This window comes from Rhododendron vialii, chromosome 11a, assembly GCF_030253575.1.
Source record: "Rhododendron vialii isolate Sample 1 chromosome 11a, ASM3025357v1".
NCBI lineage: Eukaryota > Viridiplantae > Streptophyta > Magnoliopsida > Ericales > Ericaceae > Rhododendron > Rhododendron vialii.
Genome location: NC_080567.1, coordinates 18,025,574 through 18,047,678, shown reverse-complemented (window position 1 = coordinate 18,047,678; position 22,105 = coordinate 18,025,574). Strand labels below are relative to the sequence as shown.

The window sequence follows — 22,105 nt, the reverse complement described above, 5'->3', positions numbered from 1 at the left end:
TCAAGTTCGAGTCTTGTTAATTTATTTAATGAGTCTATATAAATGAGCTGGATCGAACTTTTGAGGGTTGAACTCTAAAATTTGAGCTTGAGCAATTGAGGCCCGATTTCTGTTTAATAAGGGCTTTTTAGTGCTAAACAAGCCCAACCAGCAATTTTCCACAGTTGGCTTGAAATTTTAACGAATTTTAAAAATTATTCATGCTTAGCTTGTCTGTAAAACAAATCACCCTAGAATATGTCTTAATTGAGCCGAAAGCTTGAAATTAGCGAAAATGACGACCAATGACATATTTTGATAATTAATACTCGTCAATGACATTTTCAGTATTAACAAATATTTTCAAATTGTCCTTAACGGATATTAATTATCTAAACACGTCCTAAAACTTCGTTTTCCCTTGAAATTTTCATACATTAGTAGCCAAACAAACCGAGTTGCAATTCTGTTCAAGTTAAGTTTGAAATCTTAACAAACTTTAATATAATGTTCAAGCTAGGTATTATATATTTATTAGTGCATGTCCATGCCTGAAGGCACGACTCAAACGATCAGCACACATAAATACTGGACTCGCGTGTAATATATCAACCCACGTCTAACGAATCTTACTATGCGGAAAATAATAACTCAAGTATATTCATTGACTTGTTTAATTTGAATCAGCAAAAAAAGAACAAACAATTTTTCGATCCCTAGTGATTGTGTCTGTGCTTAAAGATACGACGCAACACATTCTCAACAAATGAGCTCATGCTTGAAGGCACTTATTTAAAAGCATTAACCTAATGTAAAGATTTCTTGCACTATCAAAAAAAAAATTGCCTACTCTCAACCAAAGATATTACTTAAGGAATCAAAATCGTTTTCAAAAGCTGCTATTCAAATCGCAAAGCATTCACTAAGTCAATTAAAAGAGTTTTCATTATCACTAAAGATAAAGACTATATGTATAGATATGTATATGTATACTAGAGACCGGAGCACACGCAATGCACGTGCAAGTCGGTTTTTGTCAAAAAATTTGTGAAAAGTCTATCAAACATTAAACGGCCGAAGCTACTGTGCAATTTTTGACAAAAACCGACTTGCACACGCGTTGCGCGTGTGCCCGGCCTCTAATCTAATCTAACTTGGAGAGAAGAAGATAAAAAGATTGCCTTGTCGACTGCTCAAGGGACGGCCACTTCCTTCTTTTTGGCCGAAGTGGAGCCAAACTAGTGTTTACCCACAAAGCCATGGTTACGTTGCTTCTCTCCTCTCCGCTGCTCCACACTCCATTTTCTCCATGTAAGCCCTCTCTCTCTCTCTCTCTCTCTCTCTCTCTCTCTCTCCTTCCTTTTGTCGCTTATAGCACTGAATTCACAATTAGGTTCCTAAATCATTAGTTCCCTGTACAGGGTTGTTGTTTTTGGTTCTGGTGAATTTCTGTGAGTTTCCAAGTAGAAGGCCTAGAAAGATTATAGTAGTACCATCGTATTTGTAGAACAAACATATTAACCTACCCCTTCCGTCCAATTATGTTGGTCTGGGGATGTCCCAAAATATTAATCCTTTTGAAAAAGTAACTAAAAAATGTGTGAATTTCTAAACTTTTCCTTTCGTATAAGGAAAATTTTGAAATCAGCCCAGTGGGCTGACAATAGTGAGTGTGTGAATATGTATTAAAGGGTATAAAAAATAAATAGAAATACGTGTTTTCCTTGCCTTCTAGTGTGCTTATCATCAACCCAGTGGGCTGACAATAGCAGGACTGTTCGTATAAATAATTAAAAATATTTTTTGTTAGTATATTCAAGTGGTAATAGTGGAAATCGATGCTCATTTTAAAAAGAGTTATGCATTCAATGCATGTCTCTTAAAAAGTTGGAACTCCAAATTCCTAAAGGGACCAACATTGTGGGACAGAGCGAGGAGTTCTTTTGCTCCTCCATGGTGTGGTTAGTTAGTCAACGTTTAGGGAAATCATTTTGACACCCCACTTTTGTTTAAGTGCAGTCCAAAATTTGTTTGTCAGTGTTTTTGTTGTGTACCATGATAAGCACTAAAAGACAACTTTTAGATGCATTTATTATCGTTAAATCATTAACTCTCATATTGTGTCAGTCGTGCTGATTTTACTAATCTTTTTAAGAACCAAATGAATTTATACCAAGATAGTCCAAAATCTCAGTCGTCCATAGAAGACAATCAATGGTTTGGATTTATTGATTTCTCTTACCAGTAGGAGACCTGTCAGCAATTTTTGACCATTGATTGTCATGATGGATGACTGAGATATGGACCGGACAGTCTATGGACTGGAGGCAATCTAAACCCTTACGTCAAAATAACTGATGCTAACGGCGCTATACACATAGTAATGTCCTGCACTTCTGCTTTAGTTACCAATAATGACGCTTATATTGCCTAGGCTCATTCGGCGTCCTCTCTGTTAGTATAATGGGAGATACTATGTGCTTTCTATCTGGACATCTTTAGATTTAATCAATGTATAATGGGAGTCTTGGACCTTGTCATTTCTACACTTTCAATGCCTGTTTTATTTGTTAGCTTAGAAGGTACAATGAAAAGAAGAAACAAATGGAATGTTGTAGCTATAAGCGGTTGGTGGTGGTTGCATTAAGATTTATGCAGCAAGTCTCATCGTATAACTCACACCTCTGGTAAATTTAAGAGAACTTTTTGAATTTTAGATGCTTACACTTTATAGCAAAACTAATTCAAGAGATGCAGGTTTGTTGGGTGGTGATGTGCTTTCTTAAAATTTATGTCCAACATTGGCAAGTGTAGAACAAGGTTTATATTTATGTTGAACTACTAAATTGGAATACAGTCAACGTTGAAGTAAATACTGTAAGTTACTGTTTTCTAGATTCCAGAGGTCCACAAAATCACACAGTTTGAACTTTTTTCAACCATGTCGTTTGTGTTCTAGCTCTTGAACTGGTTAGCCTGCAGTAGTAATATCCTTCATGTTTCCTACGTTTCCTATTTATGCTTCTATTTACATTTCACGCAGACGGAAGTCACAGGATACTTTCAGCTTCTCCCACATTGGGATCCTTGTTTCTTCGGAAGAAGCTCATCACGTGTTCTTCCTCAAGTAGCAACTTAAAATATGATGGGTAGGGGCGGGTGATCATCAATTTGGAGACTAATCAGTTTTTATCCCCTGGATTTTGCTTTTACATTTTTTTGTTGTTGAAGTGCTTATAACGAACATTTTAATGGCTAGAGACCAGAACGGATATGCTGTGCATTATAAGGAGAACATGAGGCGGACATTTCTCCTCCTTTTGGTGTCATCAGGCTTTTTCCCAACTTTGCCTTCTTCTGGCAAGACTAAAAATAAAAACCCATATGATGAAAGACGCTTACTTGAACAGAACAAGAGAATACAGAGAGAAAATAATGCACCTGAAGACTTCCCAAGCTTTGTTAGAGAAGGTTTGTCCTGTCGCCTTTATTGCAATTAACTAGAAGTTGATTCTTAAGGGTAGGAACTGACAATCTCATCTTTGCAACAAATGTCAGCTACTAGTACTACATATTCTGCATAATTCACTATGTTTGGTATATAAAATCAGGTTTTCAGGTCAATGTAGTGACATCAGAGAACTATGTCAAGCGTGACTCGGGACTTATATACCGGGACTATGAAGTTGGTAAAGGTGATTGCCCAAAGGATGGTCAACAGGTTTTCTTTTGTTTATTTTGTATTGTGACAGCTATGATTCCTCCTTGATGTACAGTAGCTTTGATAATAATGTATAATCTTAAAGATGAATTTAAATTCTATCTGGACGAGACAGAAACATGATGGTATTGACCCAACCTATCCAATGACACCTCGGCATTGCATTTAAAAGGAAGAGGAAATTTGTCAGATGTGGAGTGCAATTAATTAGTAGTGGTATGTTTTGACTAGGATTGATTCCGTGAAAAAAAGAGAGACTAGGATTGATTAACCCAAGGGTCCAACTTTGAAACTTAATAATTACCCAAACCACTTTTAACAAGTTAGACAACAGTACCTACTCATTGGTCGAGTCACTGAATATGTATCCACTTTTGTCGGTACTGAAATACTTTTCACCATCCTTTTCCGCTATCCCAATTGCTTCTACAAGCCGGCAAGGCGTTTCTGTGGATCGCAAAAAAAAAAAATTGCTTCTACAACAAAGCTACAACCACACCCAAATACACACCCACACACACTGTATTGTTTTTGTTGCTTCTATGTGTCTGTATTCTTGCTAACCATATGAATTGATTGGAAATTGCTATTGAAACAACACATATCCTACTGAAGCCTATTTGTCAAGGGTTCAGATCAAAGGCCATAAACCTTGACCTTCCTTAGAGTTGGGTTACCTCAGATGTTTTGGTTGCAGTCGCTCCTAACTGAAATAGTGCAATTTTGACCAAGCAATCTTTTCATTGATATCATTGATATGCAGGATAGGTGTATAAAATTCTCTCGTTATGCTGGTGTTCTGTATTTTTCTTTATTTCTTGGGGGAAAACATTTGAAATCTTCCATAAAATGGCTGTAGCATGTGGATGGCTGAAAGCTGCTCTATTCTCCTCTTCATTGTGTTCTCAATGCCTCCTATGGAACCTTTAACTCACCTTCTAAAGTAATACTATATTAAGTTTCTCCACTTCTAAAAGAGCTTTGGCGTCTTCCTCATAACTAAGGCTGTTGCTGCCACCCTACCCGCACAATGGAGCTGTGATCAATTTTGTTAGAACCCAGCCATAATCACCCTGCTAGTGTCTGAGTTTGATGAAGCAATACCGTAAGCGTATAAGGTTCTTAACAAGGGTGTTAACCTCTAGCACCTCAATTTCATACACTTATTTAGTGGTAACTGTGTACTGGTTAGTCTACCTTTTGCCTTTTGTTTTATTTTTCGAGTGCTAATTCTTGTATGGTTAGTTTTTATATGCCAATGTTGCATCAATGTACTTAATCTTGAGTATTAGATTCTTTTCCAATTGATATTCTTGATTGATTAGTTATAACAGATTTTGTCGCATGAATATAATTGCCACAAATGCTGGAAGTACTTCAAATGCATGGAGATTGCAATTCTTTGCTTATAATTTTCTGTCTTCTGGAAAAAATATTGAGCTTAATTGGTTAAATTGATGCTTTAACCTATTTAAATTGGGTTTAAAGAAGAACAAACGCTTAGTTCTTGAAACAAGAAAATTGATTTGCACAACAGAAAAAAAGGAATCATTACCTGCATTACTGAATCAAAGTTTCTTTGCAGGTGACTTTTCACTATGTTGGTTACAATGAATCAGGTCGCCGTATCGACAGCACCTACTTACAGGGTTCTCCTGCCAAAATTCGAATGGGCACAAAAGGACTTGTTCCAGGTGGGGGACAATATGTTTTCGAGATTAACTTTTTTCCTGTCGTGCTTTTCATTTGAGAGAAAAGTAGCTAAAAATGAAGAGATTATGCAGGATTTGAAGAAGGGATTCTGGACATGAGGCCTGGAGGTAAAAGGAGAATAATTATTCCCCCAGAACTTGGACCGCCAGTGAGTGTTGCATACTATTCTAGTTTTTTGTTCTCGTTTGATTGCCCTATTTTTTACTTGTTCTTATATGCCAGGGCTGCTGATATATTCCTTTGTGCTTCCACTCTTTTGGTTCACGGTTATGTTTATAGCTAAATGGGCTGTGTTAGGATGTCTTGAGACTTATTTAGTGGTGTTGAACGTGCAATTTGACTACTATGGTTTCGAAGATGATGCAAAGTGTTGTTTCTATTACTAATATGCCCTTGAATAAAGTTCGAAACTGTCAACAAAGAATGTTGTTCCATCCACCGGTTTGATGCATCAAGAGAATACACTATTTTCTTCAGATGAAGCTTGTTTAGGAATCATATGGGTGTTAAGCCTGAGCGTAGGTCGAGGTTTCAAGCCAAACATGGTGTAAGATTAACGAAAGGGTTCTTGTCTTGATAGTAGTTGCCATTAACTTTTATTTTCCTTCTAGAAACCCATTCTCAAATGCAAGATTATGACCAGCGTCTTTGAATCTTAATCTAGGTATTGCCCAACTAAACATAATATGTCAGCTTTCCTATGTCAAGTAAATTCTTTCCACTATTAGCCTGTAGTGCGATAGAATGCTAGAATTGTGCCTTTACTATGTTATGCTGATATCTTAATACTAGTAAAGATGATAATAACAAACTTTCTTATGATCTGCAGGTTGGACCTTCGACATTTTTCAGCGCAAAGCAGTTTGAAGTTTTCGACGTGGAACTGCTCAGCATTCAGAACTGTGAAAGGAGGACCATTGTTGGTTTTTACTCTGATGTCGTTTGCAATTGAATGACGAGACTATTTTCCAATGTATGGTTATGATATTTGCACATGAGAACACGAAACGGTCTAGTTTTATGTTCTAGACCGCCTAGAAGAAGTGAAAACAGCCAAAGCAGCTAATTTAATTCTCATACAATATGGTCAGAAAGTGCACATATATAGTGAGGAGGTAGTAGTTCAACTATCGGTGCCCATAGGTTTAGCATACCGCTTTGCTCACTGTTGTTTCTATTTCATCTTGTGCAGCAGAGACAATCACTACTATTTCCTAACGGCCGATCCCAAAAAAAAAAAAATATTTACCGCTATTTCCAAGTTGTGAAGATGGAAGCTCACAAGTCACAGGATTACGAATAAAAAAAAAAAAAAGGCATGGAAGCTCACAAGTCACAGGATTACTAAAAAAAGAGGCATGGAAGCTCATTCCATTAAGCCAACCTTTACATACAGAGAAAGCAAACAGTTTTAAATATGCAGTGATACAACGAGCAATCAGAGCATTGGCATTCCATTAGAATGTTGGCCTTTTTATGGCCTTCTCAGTAGTTATTATGCTCTCTTTAAACACGCCTTGGAAGTTTTTACTCTCTCTCTCTCTCTCTCTCTCTCTCTCTCTCTCTCTCTCTCTCTCTCTCTCTATATATATATATATATATATATATATGAGTCCCCTTCAGGTAAGGTCGTCATCATTTTATATAAAATGTGGACGTTCCCTTTTCTCCCCTTTTATGATCAAATTTCGATAATCCGAGCCGCTCAATGTGTTCAAAACGTGATTTTAAGGGTACTAGTGAGAAATCAACAAAAAAAAAAGATCGGGAAGGGCTTGATTTGAGCAGTTTTTATTTGAATCGTTCGATAAAATACAAACAAAAACTGCTCGGATCAAAGCCCTTTTCGGTCTTTTTTTTTTTTGCTGATTTCTCGCGGGTACCCTTAAAATACATTATGAACATATTGAGCCGCTCGGATCATCGCAAATTAGTCGGGAAAGGGACGTCCTTAACTTAATACGGTAAGGGCGCCCTTACTTGAAGTTTTGTATGTGTGTGTATATATGTGAGAAAAGAGAAAGAAAGCTGTAAACTACGTATGAATTAATACAAAAGAATACCATTTTCTGATGATCAAATTCAGTAAATATGTATGTGCATGATGTAAATTATAGAAGCCGATAACAAGTGCTTCAAAGTGTGTTACTTATTATTTTTCAGGTTAAGCCTTTGCCACGACCTCAAACTCCTCAATGTTTATGAAGCTTGAGTTCGAGTTTAAGAAATATAACGAGAGTAGCTTGAGCTCTCCAAGAAAAATACAATGAAAAATTAATAATTAGTACATACATTGTTAAAAATTACTAAATTTTACATATATAGTTTTGAGTTTGCAAGTTGAGATTTGACTAACTCGAGCTTGACTCCTTTACAAAATGACCATAAAATTATTGCTCGAGCTCGTTTATTACCTTATCAAGCCAAACAGTATGGCTTGTTTGAGCTCTAGGGCGACACATACTTGGTAATTTCAAGTTTACCTAAAACTCACTTATAGAAAGTAAAATGATCAGTATATCAAAATAGACATTAATCAGACAAATCTTAGCATGTAAGACATATCTGCACCCTACAAGAACAATTGAATATAGACCTTATACCACGCCATCACCTGTATAAAAAATAATCATCATCCAGGCATAATGAACTGGACATGCTAGATTTATTTGCTGCATTTGAATGGTGGGGTTAATGCATCTCCTATTGTCGAGTTATTGGATGCTTAACCACGGGTCTAATATTCAAGGTCAGCCAAAAGGCCGAGAAAATATATACTCCGTACCACACTCGATCTTTTTATATAATCGGTGATACTAGACTCAATGTTAGCCAAAAGGTCAAGAACTGATTTGACACTTGACCGTTTTTTTGATCGGCGATACTACACTTGATCTTAACCAAAAGGCCAAGAACATATACTGCTCTTGATTTATTTTATTTTATTTGTAATATACTTTTGATCTTAGCTAAAAGGCCGAGCACAGATGTGGACATGTACGAAAATTGCTAGTGGTACTGATAGTTAGAGTACCGATAATGTACCGACAGCGTTTGAGGCCCACTTTTAAGTCCTACATGGATAATATGAAATGTTCATTAACTTTAAAATAATTTTTTGAGTAGGCTTGCAAGAAATCATATTAGAGAGCTTCCACTAAGGGCGTCCTTAACTTAGTTAAATGCAGGCTTTTGATCTTAGTTGTTGGATTGTGTTTTCAATGGTCCGGATTCGCGGACGATTTCTTATCGGTAAGAAATTTCAATGGTTTGGATCCGCATTCTTACCGGTAAGAAATCGTCAGCGGATTCGGATCATTAAAAACACAATCCAACAGCTGAGATAAAAAATCCACAGATTGTATATATGTGGGCCCCCTTAGTAGAAGGGTCGTAGAAACGATATTGTCGGTACCGATACGTATCATACCAATAATAAAGAAATGGTACGCTGTCCTACGAGATTAATAATTGGGACTCAAATCAAGCATGCCCTAAAGTTAGCACTAAAGATAGGTATACTACTTTTTTACACTACATAGTTACACTACATCTTATGTGGAGCCTATTTCGGGTCTCAGAAAAATCCAAAAAAATACTGATAAATTTTAAAATATTGTTTTATGGGGTCCTGTAAAAAATCAGCTTTAACGGATATCGGTAAGTATTATTTCTAGATTTGTAGTGAAGAAACTGCTCAGATGATTTCATCACTACGAATCAAGAAGTAATACTTACCGATATCCATTAGAGCTGATTTTTTACAGGACCCCATAAAACAATATTTTAGAATTTATGGATATTTTTCTGAATTTTTGTAAGACCCAAAATGAACCCCACATAAAATATAATGTAACGTGTAGTATAACTATGTAATATATGTAGCATCACTCGTTAGTTAGCATGAAGAGAACTGTTAATTTACGGATCTCCCCTCCAAGTCAGCAACACAACGAAACGAGGACTTATCGCAACCAAGACCACCATCCCCCACACTCTTCACCGAAGAAACTCCCCCAAAACCAAAAAAACCTTCTCTCGCTCCCTCGACTCTCAAAACCCTCTTTCCCCCGCGGCGGAGACTGCTCTCTCCCTCTCTCTCTCTCTCTCATGTTCTATGTACGCGTTCTTCTAGAGTTTACCATTCGACAAATCGAGGCCTTTTCGGTGTACCACTGATCTCGGTAACCACTGATCTCGGAAACTTCCTATGCTCCAAACCCTAGTTTATTTGTTCCAATATTTTCTTACTAATCGTTCTTATTGTAAGAATGATTTATACTAAAGTCTATTGGCGCATAATTACCCCCTATCACAGAACTGGAATTGAAGGGCTCTAGTGTGTGCAAACCTGAGTGTTATTTTGGTCCAAAAATGGCCAAAATGGAAGCCACTTTTCCTTCTGTGGAAGTCCAAACACTGGGCTTTTCTTATTCATTCGCCCATGAGATAAATCATCCTCTGCCCAACCCACATTCTAGCATCTAGTGGGCCATTTTAAGAGTCCATCACAAATTGACCAATAAGGACCAAATCACCCCGGAAAACCCATCCTAAAACCCGTCTTCTTCCCCACCCGCTCTCTCTTTCTCTCTCCCCCCTTCTCCCTCTCTCTCTCTCTAGACCTGCGGAAATGTGGCGGTCACTCCTACGAACCTTCGCTTCAGCCCCATCAACCACCATCAAGCCCCCATCAAGCCCCTCACCAACCTTATCTCATCTCTGTTCTTCCAGAGATTACTCCGTGAAGAGCAACAAAGCGGTAATAACGAAGGCCAAGAAGGGCAAATCCAAGTCCGATGCCAAATCCGACACCTCCTCCTCCGCCGTCTCCGCCGCCGACGAGTTCGACGACGAGGACGTCCGCGCTCGCCGCCTCGCCGAGGACGAGAGCGACAGGTCCCTCGACGTGGGGCCCAATGGCCGCCCCCTTTTTACTTCCACTCCTTCACTCTCTCAGCTCTCCCGTACGGACACCTGCACTTACATGAAATTCAGGTACTTATAGATGTAGATATTGATTTCTGTGGTTTTGGTTGTAAATTCAGTTGAAGGCTTAATTTGAGCCACTCCAATGATTTCTTCAGCAAATATTTTGAAGAAGAGTTGGCTCCTCGCCAATCCCGATCATCTTGTTGGGACTTCTCTTCTCGTTTTGTGGGTTTTGCTGCTCGTGTTTTCTGAATTTTTGTTACATCGTATTTTCTCGTTTTGTGTGTTTTGCTCGCATTTTCTGAATTTTTGTTACATCGTATTTTTTGGATTCATTGTCTCTCTGACCAGGGGAGTCTAAAAGGCAAAATAAAATTCACTAACAAAAAAAAGAAACAGTCTTTTTCGTCTAAAGTGTGGCTTGTATCAACTTTTTTACAACATTGGTCCACCTTATTATACTTTTTTGATTCCTCTCATCGGGACGAATGATTAACCCCAATTATGAAGAAAAACTCAACACAAAGTTGCGAAAAGTATAAACAAATGAAAAAAGTTTTAGACAAAAAAAGTATGGGAGAATGGAGCCTTAGCTACGCCAAAAATTTACATTGATTGGATATTATTTGATATGCTTTTGGAACACATGGGGAGAAAATTGCAACACGGTATCCGAACATTTTTTTTTGAATGTTGATGGATTTCGAAAATATATCTAACCATATCGGATCAATATTGAACTTTGTGTGGCTGATGCTCTTGACAAGCTCTGAAAAGTGAATGGATTAGACCGTGAACCGGAAAAGGGCCAACTAATGCTATGAACTGGATGGTCCAGTCTCTTTCAAGGACTAGAGAGAATACATTGGGTTTGAGGATTTCCCAACTTACCCTAACGAGCCACTTAAGCTATTTTCTGTGGATAATTGAATGCTTCAATCCTTGCATCAAATACTTTTTGGAGATTTGAAGCTTCTCCCCATGTCACCGAATCTGGCGAGTTGAAATTTCTTGGTTTGGAAATATTATGTTTCCTTTTGATACTGTGGTGAAAGATTGGAGATGTTGTTGGGGACTTTTTACGGAATTCAAATTTGAGAAAGGTTTAAATCTGAGTAGAGGTTTGAGTAAAAGCTTGATTTGATACCATGCAAGGGTAAACAAACATCTATGTAACAATTTGAGTAAAAGTTTGATTGAATGGCGTCCTTGTAGGTTTGGGCGACACAAGATTACCTTAAAAATATGACTGATTTTGAGTCTCCGTTGATTTGAGTAAGGATTCTAGTAGAACTAAATTTCGTATAGGTTTCTGAGTAAATGGGTGAAGGGAGTCTGAAGGGGTGTTTTCTAAAATTTGAGTAGTGGATATTTGAGGAAGGACCAGAGATGCTCTAATATTAAACATTTCTTGTGTATATGCATTTTTTTTTTGGATGATTTGGTTTTGAAATCGTCGTAGCATGGAGGAATTGAATGCGGTGTTGCCCGAGGGATTGCCTTTGGGGATGGTGAAGGAGTTTGAGGAGTCAAAGCAAACCGCATTGCTTGTTCGCCGGAGTTTCTTGGACCTTCGTGACAATTTCAGGCGGATTGTTGACCCTCCCTTGCAGTCCTTTGATGCCAAAGGTATGATTTTGCCACTTCATTGTCTCTATTTATTATGTTTATTTTCCTTTAGTTCTATGGGAATGACTTGGAATAGACAAGTAGGTGTTTTAGATGTAATGGCAGAAGAGTTCTGTTATAATCCTTGTCCTAAAGGCACGGTTTCACTTATTTTTGAGTACATTATCTCTAGTTTCTTAACCTTCAGTGATGGTGACTAGGCATAATCTGTCTCAGATGCAATGTGAGATGAACTATTTTGTAGTCCTTGTCCAAAAGGTCACTACTGGTATCTTGCCTGTTTTAAATATGCGAACCAGTTTTCTCGTGTTTGATAATGTCGGATTTTGAGGGAGATGTTTATCAATGCAGTCAATATGCAAAAGCAAGTCTTCAAGCACAAGCAATTCTTTACTGATGGCTGATAATGATAGCTAGGAGTTTTTGATGTCATAGTTAACCAACAGTAATGCTACACACACAGCATTTGTGCACAGATTTCGTGCACAGATTTGTTGTGGGGTCCACTACGGGTCCCACACAAATAATCTAAGCCGTTCATTAAATGTAAAATATTTTTTTAAGGGCCTCCGCGAAAAATCAGCTCAATCCAATACCTATAAGTGCTTGATTTAATCATCTAACTTGTCATTATCCTGAAATTCGAATGAAAAGTTAAATGATTGAATCAAGCATCTGTAAGTATCGGATGGAGTTGATTTTTCGCGGAGGCCCTTGAAAAAATGTTTTACATTTAATGAACGGCTCGGATTATTTGTGTGGAACCCGTAGTGGGCCCCACAACAAATCTGTGCACAAAATCTGTGCACAAATGCTGTGTGTGTAGCATTTCTGGTTAGCCAATGCGTATAGTTTAATGACCATACAAATCTGGTACAGATAACTGATTATTATGGACTTATCGAGTACTTACAAGGAGCTTATGTATGGAAAATTAGTGGTCACGGAACGTACAGGGTTTGAGTAAGAGTGTTGCATATGACAGCTATGTAGCATGGATACGGACACGGGACATGGCAATTCTAAAAAAATGGAGATACGGACACGGCGGGGGACACGCCACGTGTATAATAAATAAATAAATATATATATATATAAATACATATATTTTTTCTTTTCTTCCACTGTTGATGAAGACATATCCTATATGAATGTATAGGATTACCATGGTCAAAATAAAGGCATAATTACAATTTAACCCAAATATTTTTGAATAATTTCACATTAACCCCTCAAAATTAAAAATATATATTACATTTTGACCCTCAGCCGTGTCCCCGGCGTGTCCCCCATCAAAAAATAATAAAAATTATTGGACATGCCACTACGTATTTGGGCGTGTCCCTGCCGTGTCCCCGTGTCCAATACGTGGACACGGCGCCCTTTTGGAGTGTCGGTGCTACATAGTATGACAGACAACGTAGGCTTCAGGAACCAACTTCCTATCAATTGGGATTTATTACCAGATACTGAACGGTTTTGTAGACAAGTTTGTTTTCGAACTGTTAAATAGTAGGTTTCCAGATGAATGGCCAGTAAGAATGATTCATAGCATCAACTTAAAAAAATTTAGGAGATACTTAAAGCTGTTTTGATTTTTTCCAGTAAGTTAGAATACCTGTAAGATATTCTAGTATTCAACTGTTTATTATTAGTCGGTCCTAAATTGCCATTCTATTAGGTCCTAATTGAAGAACTCATGTTTTGCCTTTATATTCTTTTCTCCTGATCATACTTACGCTCCTTAATCCTTACCAGCTTCACCAATTGGATATCTCACTCACTGGAACGTAACTGCAAATAATTACATGGAGAATGAACTTGCATTTACAAAAAAAACTACTTTTGCTTATGTTTTATGTGTTCAGATTCAAAGGTTCGAAAGCAAATTGTTTTGGATGGTCCTGTTAGTTGTGGCAAAAGTATTGCACTTGCAATGCTTGTTCACTGGGCCCGTGATGAAGGTTGGCTTGTTGTCTATGTCCCAAATGGTCGAGAGTGGACGCATGGAGGAGTTTTCTACAAGAATCAACAAACTGGTTTTTGGGACACACCTGTTCAAGCAGCAACTGCTCTTCAGGCAAGAATATGATCCTTCTTGCTGCTAGGTTTGGGTTTTGTTTGGTATAATCCGATGCATTGATTTTTATCCATTCTGTTATCTCCCGTATTGAATTTACATTTCTTGTAACTTTTAATTGTTAGGAATTTTAAGAGAACCTAATGCTGATATCCGGCATTTGATTTTGTTGAAGATGCACAATAAAATAAGAACTCCTTCACATGCGCAAGTCCATTAGCTCCTATGTTACATGTATCCTCAATTTTTGCAAAGTACCCATGTCGACACGACATAAACATGGGTACATGTGTGGGTCCGCGGGATGTGTGTCAGGTATGACCTATTTCATTCGGACACTGCTGGAGTGAGGACTGGTATCGTGGAGCTGATCAATGACAAAGCAAAAATAAGGAAAGAAGAAGATTAGGAGAAATATAGGGATATAATACTTGTTGATGAGAACCGCGGCAGTGAAGCAGCAAAGCAGCCATTATCGAAGGTCCGAAGGACAAAAAACCATAGGGAAGATGAAGAACCAGCAGATCGATTTCGTCAGTTAATGAAGCAAACCCCTTATCGAGAGAGGGAGGGAGATGTGTGCTGTTGTTTCTGAGCGCCATTCTCGAGTTGAGGGACCGAGGTAGATTAGAGACGTGAAAACTGAGATTCATATATTACCGACCCAACAGTTTTTTTTTTTTTTTGATAAGCACATTTCATTGAAAAGGCACAAACCAATTACAAAACTAAAAGGGGCATTCCCCAGTAAAAACAAAACCCCCTATACAACATTCTTGGGGCTAAGAAAGAAACAAAGCAAACAGCAGCCTCTCGAAGGAATAACAACCCTTTATACCAAGAAAATGCTATCGGGAAGCCTCCAGCTTGCTCTCAGCAATCTGTTCAAAGATGATTTCTTAACTTTTCTTCTAGAACATAGGAAATCTCTTATGGAGTTAACAATATTGAGGGAGACAATATCAACCTGTGTAGTTAGATTTTGGAATACTCGAACGTTTTGTTCCCTCCATATGCCATACACCGTAGCTGCAAGCATACTTGAGAGGACCAAACTCCTGACATCCTTGTTTTTCACATTCCAGACAAACCATCCCACACTATCTGCTAAAGTATTAGGAATACCAGGTATAGAAGTTGTGCCCAAAACATGGTGCCAAACTATGGAAGAAAATGAGCACTGGAAAAAAAGATGGTGATGGGTTTCCCTAGCATTATTGCACAGAACGAACGTATCATCCAACTGCATTCCCCAACTTACTAATCTATCCTTAGTGTTCATCATATACCGACCCAACAGTTGTTACTCTTTGTACAGAGTACAGCTGTAAATCATAGCATGGGCTTTCAATGCATGGGTGATGACCTTGAATTCTCACACTAACAAGCATTAATCAATTTGGTGGGCTTGAACAATGGGCTGATCTCTCCACGTTTTAATTACTAATAAAAACTATCAAAAGAAGTTCACAAATCATATGACGTATCCCAGTACCCACATCCCAACTTGGATCCATATCCATGATTTGAAGTGCCAGAGTGTTAAGATATAATACACTCAGCTAACAACCCTATCCGCTACATGCATCAGTGTCCGTTCAACATAGAGTAATTCATACTTTACTTGTTTACCTTGTCTGTGATTTCCAAGGCAGTAGAGTTGAAACTTTTACTGAATACCAAGTATGTATTTTGCTTAAAAGAACTTAACAACTATGATCTACGTCACCTAATTCGTGTCAGCGTGGTTCATACTTCTCGAAAGCCTTTTAGGTTAGAAGGGATGAATATCTGGATGAAGGATCCTTTCTTTGGAGGATTACCCATTTAACAAGATTTTATGAAGATTTTCCCTAACATTGTTGAATATTAGATTTTTTTTAAACATACATTTGCGTGATGCACTTGTTATATCTGGTAATCTAGAAGAATATTATTTCCTCTCTTTTTCCCCCCTATGTTTCTTCAACTTCTTTGGCCTTCCACGGTCCTCTACGTTCATCTTTATAACTTATTCGCAATGATTTCTAGTGAATCACTTAATTTGGCTTCTTACCTTCTTGGAAATTATTTTCAGGACTTTCTGAAGTACAATGAATCCCGCTTACAACAATTGCCGTGCAAAATATCTGATCCTATCCCGTTGGGAGAGGGTGCTGGTGTTGGGTGGATGAAAGGGGTTGATTCCATGGCAATGCCTGAAGGTTCAACACTATACGACCTCATTCAAACAGGAGTCACTCACACGCATGCTGCTGTAGGAGTGCTAGTTCATTTGAGGAAAGAGTTATCTCTTGTAAAGGACATACCCATCCTCCTTGCTATCGACCAAGTAATACAAACAACTTCCTTTAACATTCCATTTTGTGTAGTCCTTTGTATTCGTGTAGCTTATTGTTTGCCTCTGCTTGTGTCTGCAGTATAATAATTGGTTTACATTTAGTGGCTATGAGGAACCTGTAACTGTTCATTCTTGCCGGCCTGTGCATGCTAGAGAACTTGCAATGGTTAGTTTTAAAGTTTGAATTTTGTTTACATATATGTTCATTGGAGATTTCTTTAGTTTTATCGTTTTTTTAGTTTGTTTAAAACCTACTTGCCCTGTCAACTGACCTTTTTCGAATCATGAAAAGACAGTTCTCGGCTTGTTTTCTTGCAAATATAAAGATCTCTCTCTCTCTCTCTCTCTCTCTCTCTCTCTCTCTCTCTCTCTCTCTCTCTCTCTCTCTCGTATGTGTGTGTGTGAGTATTATTATGGAGATATCGTAGCTGCTTGAGCTATATAGTGGAAAGTAAGTTTCAGTTATACAAATGTTAATTGGCTTTTAAATTTCTGGTAGTACGAGTTTTGCTCATTATGTTGGTAACTACTGCTATGATTTGCTCATAGTGGCCCCTAGGCTTCCTAACCAAGGGAGAGCTGGACAGGAGGGCTTAGATGGACCGTAGATGCTCTCTCAAGTCGAGCGTAGAGCTTGAGGACCCCAAACCTACCCAGGGCACAGTGGTGGTCATGCCAGCCTCGCCCTTGACTGCAGATGTTGCTCCAACCCACCCATATTCTCCAGCCCACAATACCCCATCGGAGTAAGCTTTACCAGCCACGATCATTTGATAAGAAGGAAGATTTGTCTGGTATTACGAAATTTGATCGTTTAGACTAAACAGGTGAAAACGTACGAGGTATATTTACCGTTATGTGCAATTCGCAGCTAAAAAATGGGTATTCTATTCTGTTGGCACTTGGTTTAAAGTTGTGTTTGTTAAAGCATCCAACTCAAAACCAATTGACAATGAGTGGAGAGGCTGCCCATGCTCATATACTAGTTTTTGATGAGATAATTAACCGATGTGGGACAATTTCCGACAGTATCCATGTTCTGGGGAACCACGTGGCCATCTCAGGAAGCAGCTTGAAGTGCTCATTTGTCCAGTAGCATGAATTACACGTTCATCTTATAGGTCACTATTGCAAGAGTCTACGTTACATGGACTTGGATGCGGGTGGTGTCCAAGCATCAGGCATCCCTAAAAATATATTTTTTTCATGTAAATTCTCAAGTATTTGGATTCTGCACTGTATAGCTTCATAGATATATGTTGTGAATAAGTTAGAAAATGTACTTCTGAAGGTGAAATCAAATGGGATTATGCGACGTAGAATTTCTATTTTCCATTAATGCGAAAAATTAAAATTGGTTGTATGTCTTCTCTAGGTGAATGCATTTAGGTCTATGATGCACAATGACATGATGGTGGGTGCTTTCTCTCACTCAACAGCAGTAGGGAAGTTACGCAAGGACTTGCCAGATGTTCCTGCAGATGCTCGCATAAATTTTACCCGCTACAATTTAGATGAAGCCGCTTCTGTTTGCCACTACTACCTCAGGTATTTTGTTTCGATGAATGATTGCCAAGCTTGCATTATTTTGCAGTTTCTTCAACATTGCTTTTGGTTTCAGTTCCTGGATTAATGATCGAGTAGTGTCGGGTAGACAGAATTACTTTTATCAATACCAGAATGAATGTCCTCGTATTCTTTTTCCAGTTCATCTCGGCTAGTTGAACCAAATCATGACGAAGAACACCTAAAAAAACACCCCAAATCTCAATCTCATAGTTCCCGATCAAATTTTTATGATCCGAACCGTTCAATGTGTGCAGAATGTAATTTTAAGGGTGCTTGCGAGAAATTAGCAAAAAAACTGACCAGGAAAGGCTTGATTTGAGCAGTTTTTATTTGAACCGTTTAATAAAAAACTGGTCTGATAAAAAATTGGTCGAAACTGTTCAGATCAGGCCCTTTCTGGTTATTTTTTTTTGCTGATTTCTCACGGGTACCCTTAAAATCACGATCTGATTACATTGAGCGACTTGGATCATCAAAATTTGATCAGGAACTATGAGGTGTTTTTTTAGGTATTTTTGTGTGTGTGTGTATTCGGTCAAACGGAAATTCACATTGTGAATATGTGGCAATAGGTCAACCATCGACATTGTGAATATAAGGTTAACTTATTTGTAATGGATGTAATCCATGTTTAAATTTCTGATATGCATTATCTGTTGACTTGTTTTGGAACCCACTGTCCATTTTTTGTCCTGTTAATTCCGCTTAGTAGAAGTTTAATCTTCCTCGAGTGTCTGCGCATAATCTCAGCTCCGTGTTCCCCTGTGTTACCAATGGCAGGCAAAGACTCGTACGCCGTGAAGCATTCTCTGAGGAAGGTTGGAAGAAGATATTCTACTTGTCCAACGGAAATGGATCAGAGATGAGATGGCTACTCCCGTTTATGAGGTGATCATCCAAGGTGCAATGTACTTAGATTCAAGACAGCAGAGTTAATTTTTTTGCTCTCACGGCTTTTGGCTTTTGAGACTCTGGTGGCATATAAATGTGATATCACTATTACTGGTTCTTGATGTCTCAAGGAGGTCGATGCAGTCAGCTATCTGGGAGTCAGATGACTTTACGTCTCTATTTTTGGTTGAGGAAAGTTTTTTTTTTTGTATCCCTTCGATTTGTAGACTGCAATTGTAACATATATATACTGGCCTTCACATTCCTACTAAGATCACAGCTAGGAAAAATAAGGGGAAAAAATGGCTCCTCTGTTGATGTTTAACATTGCAGTTGCATTGTTGTGTTGAACGGTTGTTCCATCATATATTGACTCTGATTATCCCATGTGCTTGTTTTTTTTTTTGCTTTTAGCTTTTACTTTGTCAGCCCTTCATTTGAGTTTTTGACGAGGAAAACTCTACGTAGGCTTAAAACTTGCACACACTCTCGTATAATGTGCGGATCCACACCCACTTGTGGAACTCATGTTTGTATGCAGCAACCGTTCTTGGTATGTATGACCGAAAATATGTCCTTGGTCTGTTAGGTTCATGGGCAGATTCTGAAGTTTTTAAACGTATTTTATAACTAGTCATCTTAACTTTGGAAGGCAAGCAATCACCAGAATTGATCTTACTTCCCATCAAAAAGAAGCAAAATTTCGGGAAACAAATTTGGGTTCGTGAATTTCAACAATAGAGATGAGGCTGCTCAAGCGATTGCCCAAATCAATAGATCCTGGATTTGGGGGTACAAAATCGTCGTCAAATCTGCTCGTTTCCAAAAGAAGAGTGCTATGGATCACAGAAATCGGAGCTTGGCAGATGGGTCTAAACAACGGATCTATCATTAACCCCAAGCTAATCGAGATGTAATCGAAAACAAATTCAGGCGTGTGAATACGGGAGCCCATCCAAAGCTTAAACCCTAGTTGATCCTAACCTGGTGAGCCTCCAATCGGACAGTCATGGAAGATCCAGAAGATGTTGGGGAAGTATACAAATTCGACTCCAGTAAAGCAAACCAACAACAAATCGAAAGCGGTCTGGATAAAGAAGAAATCGGGCATCAAAGTGAGGGAGTTGGGAAACGAGTGGCTCCACAGAAGCGCTACAGCCAAGTTATCATCATCTACCAGACCCATTGTGCTTATCCAAGATTACTTGAAAGAACTGGGTCATGCCCATGTTTTGGTTCGCTCAATGGGGGGAGGGAGATATGGTTGTTATCACTTTCAGAGATGTTGAGGAAAGAGATTCAATGTTCAATGGTGGGAAGATGTCTTGGTTAAGGGCGTGGTTTATTGAATCGTCCAAATGGGAGGAAACGAAGTACAATCCGGTCTCACGGTTGATTTGGCTTAATTGGTAAGGAGTTCCCCTCCAAGTTTGGAACAAAGAAACCTTTCAAATATGGTATTGGGGCATGATGCCCCGTTTAATATGGACCATTAGATTAGGTTTTAGATTACTCTGGACCTTTGGATCAAAACTACTCCCAAAAAGTAAGGTGGTTTTGTATTTTTTCAGCTAAAAAATCATTATACTAATCATGAATACTGGCTCTTCTTACTATATTTTATGCTGATACTTACCACAAAATAAGGCAAACTTATCACAACTAAAGGCTGTACTTCAACTATATTTTATGCTGATATTTACCACAAAATAAGGCATACTTACCACCACAACTAAAGGTTGTACTTCAACATTTTTTGCCCTTTCTCTCTCTAACTGGTTCTCCAGGTAGCCAGTTTGGGCGCGAAAATGAACTTTGTTGGCGGGAAAATATTCCTTTTGCAGAAATTTTTTTAATTATTGAAAATTTATAAATTCACACCATTTTTTGTAATTCACCCTACTTTTTGTCATTTTCCTAATCATTTGTGTATTAGACTACCAAATAATGGGTGAAAATATAAATATAATTAAAAAATAATAATTTATAAACCAAATTTTTATTAAAAAAATTTGGAACTAAATATATAAGCCAAAAAATTGCCTTACTTATAAAATAATATTTTTAAATTATTCCATTAAATTATTTTGTAAGTAAAAGGTAATAGACAAATATTATTATAAAAATAATTATTCATTTATTGTTTTGAATAACTTACAATTAATGATGTTAAGATATTTAATTAAAATTTTACTCTGTGTATATATGTTTCTTATAACAAATTCTTGAAATCAAAAAATATAAACTATATAATTGTAATAATCTCCCAAATTATATTTAAATAATATAAATAAATTATTTGTAAATAACTATAAATTTATGATGCCCAAGTAAAAAACTATACAATTAGAGTATTCAATTAGTATCTATAAGAAAATAAGAAAGTAATTGAAATGGTTTATGCAATCGATTGACGTGATATTGTAACGATTAGTAACTATAATTGATATTAGATTATTCAATTAGTGGTAGAGTGACGATTAATCACTATAATCGACTATAGTAGCTATAGTTATTTGACTAAGAGTTTAATTGATTGATCATATTCAATGAGGGATGATTGACGATAGTAGTCAGAGTTATTGGCTAATCATATTAATGTTATAGTGATGGTTGAGCATTAATACAATTGGCTAAAATGAATTAGTTAATATAGATTGATAGTGATCATGTCATATTCAATGAGTGATGATTGATTATAGTAGCCAGAGTCATTGGCCAATTGTATTAACGCTATAGTGATGATTGGACATTAATACAATTGGCTAAAATAAATTGGTTAATGTAGGTTGATAGTGATCACGTCATTAGTAGATGTAGTAGTTAACAATAGTGTTGGTTGCGATCAACGAGTGAATGCTACAATTAGCTAATGTAGGAGCAACCACTAACTATTGATCGCTAAAGGCCATTCAATAAATTATTTAGTTTTTATTAATCATTAAGGTATTATACTTTAATTACAATATAATACAAATTAAGTAGAATTAAGTGACATTAAATTTATTATGGTAATTATCTTTTTAACTACTCTTATTATGATGCATTAGTTACGTTATATAAATGCATACCTACCTGTCATTAATGTTATACTTACCACCATGACATTCGGCTATTCATGATGTGAACGTCCCATGGTTTATGCTAGTACTTACCATAGTATAAGGCTACACTTACCACAAAACATGATCAAACTTACCTGTAAGCAACAATTACTTACCAATATAAATCGGGAAAATATATTGTGGCT

The 22,105-nt window shown here is 37.4% G+C and overlaps 2 protein-coding genes across 5 annotated transcripts; both read left to right on the top strand.

Annotated features, from left to right (window-relative positions):
- The first annotated feature begins 1,130 nt into the window (after positions 1-1,130).
- LOC131308337 (peptidyl-prolyl cis-trans isomerase FKBP20-2, chloroplastic) lies at positions 1,131-6,495 on the top strand. Of its 3 annotated transcripts, XM_058335255.1 has the most exons (8): positions 1,131-1,290; positions 3,023-3,128; positions 3,239-3,450; positions 3,591-3,700; positions 5,286-5,394; positions 5,485-5,561; positions 6,243-6,372; positions 6,462-6,495. In XM_058335255.1, the coding sequence occupies exons 1-7, from the start codon at positions 1,239-1,241 to the stop codon at positions 6,363-6,365; spliced, it is 789 nt and encodes a 262-aa protein (XP_058191238.1). In that variant the 5' UTR covers positions 1,131-1,238; the 3' UTR covers positions 6,366-6,372; positions 6,462-6,495. The 3 variants fall into 3 exon arrangements, with proteins under 3 accessions (XP_058191238.1, XP_058191237.1, XP_058191239.1); XM_058335254.1 differs by having other exon boundaries at positions 6,243-6,495; XM_058335256.1 differs by lacking the exon at positions 1,131-1,290 and having other exon boundaries at positions 3,246-3,450; positions 6,243-6,495.
- Positions 6,496-9,959: 3,464 nt separating this feature from the next.
- Positions 9,960-19,242, top strand: LOC131308242 (uncharacterized). 2 transcript variants are annotated; one of them, XM_058335109.1, is made up of 7 exons: positions 9,960-10,411; positions 11,808-11,974; positions 13,843-14,054; positions 16,132-16,386; positions 16,475-16,561; positions 17,771-17,943; positions 18,745-19,242. In XM_058335109.1, the coding sequence occupies exons 1-7, from the start codon at positions 10,047-10,049 to the stop codon at positions 18,854-18,856; spliced, it is 1,371 nt and encodes a 456-aa protein (XP_058191092.1). In that variant the 5' UTR covers positions 9,960-10,046; the 3' UTR covers positions 18,857-19,242. The 2 variants fall into 2 exon arrangements, with proteins under 2 accessions (XP_058191092.1, XP_058191093.1); XM_058335110.1 differs by lacking the exon at positions 16,475-16,561 and having other exon boundaries at positions 9,999-10,411.
- The last annotated feature ends 2,863 nt before the right edge of the window (positions 19,243-22,105 follow it).

Bases quoted from the DNA above. Each gene is read 5' to 3' on its own strand.
- LOC131308337 (XM_058335255.1), top strand. From the start codon at position 1,239: ATGGTTACGTTGCTTCTCTCCTCTCCGCTGCTCCACACTCCATTTTCT. The intron at 1,291-3,022 runs GTAAGCCCTCTC...CATTTCACGCAG, and splicing joins CCACACTCCATTTTCTCCAT to ACGGAAGTCACAGGATACTT. The intron at 3,451-3,590 runs GTTTGTCCTGTC...ATATAAAATCAG, and splicing joins CCCAAGCTTTGTTAGAGAAG to GTTTTCAGGTCAATGTAGTG.
- LOC131308242 (XM_058335109.1), top strand. From the start codon at position 10,047: ATGTGGCGGTCACTCCTACGAACCTTCGCTTCAGCCCCATCAACCACC. The intron at 16,387-16,474 runs GTAATACAAACA...TTGTGTCTGCAG, and splicing joins TCCTCCTTGCTATCGACCAA to TATAATAATTGGTTTACATT. The intron at 17,944-18,744 runs GTATTTTGTTTC...TACCAATGGCAG, and splicing joins GTTTGCCACTACTACCTCAG to GCAAAGACTCGTACGCCGTG.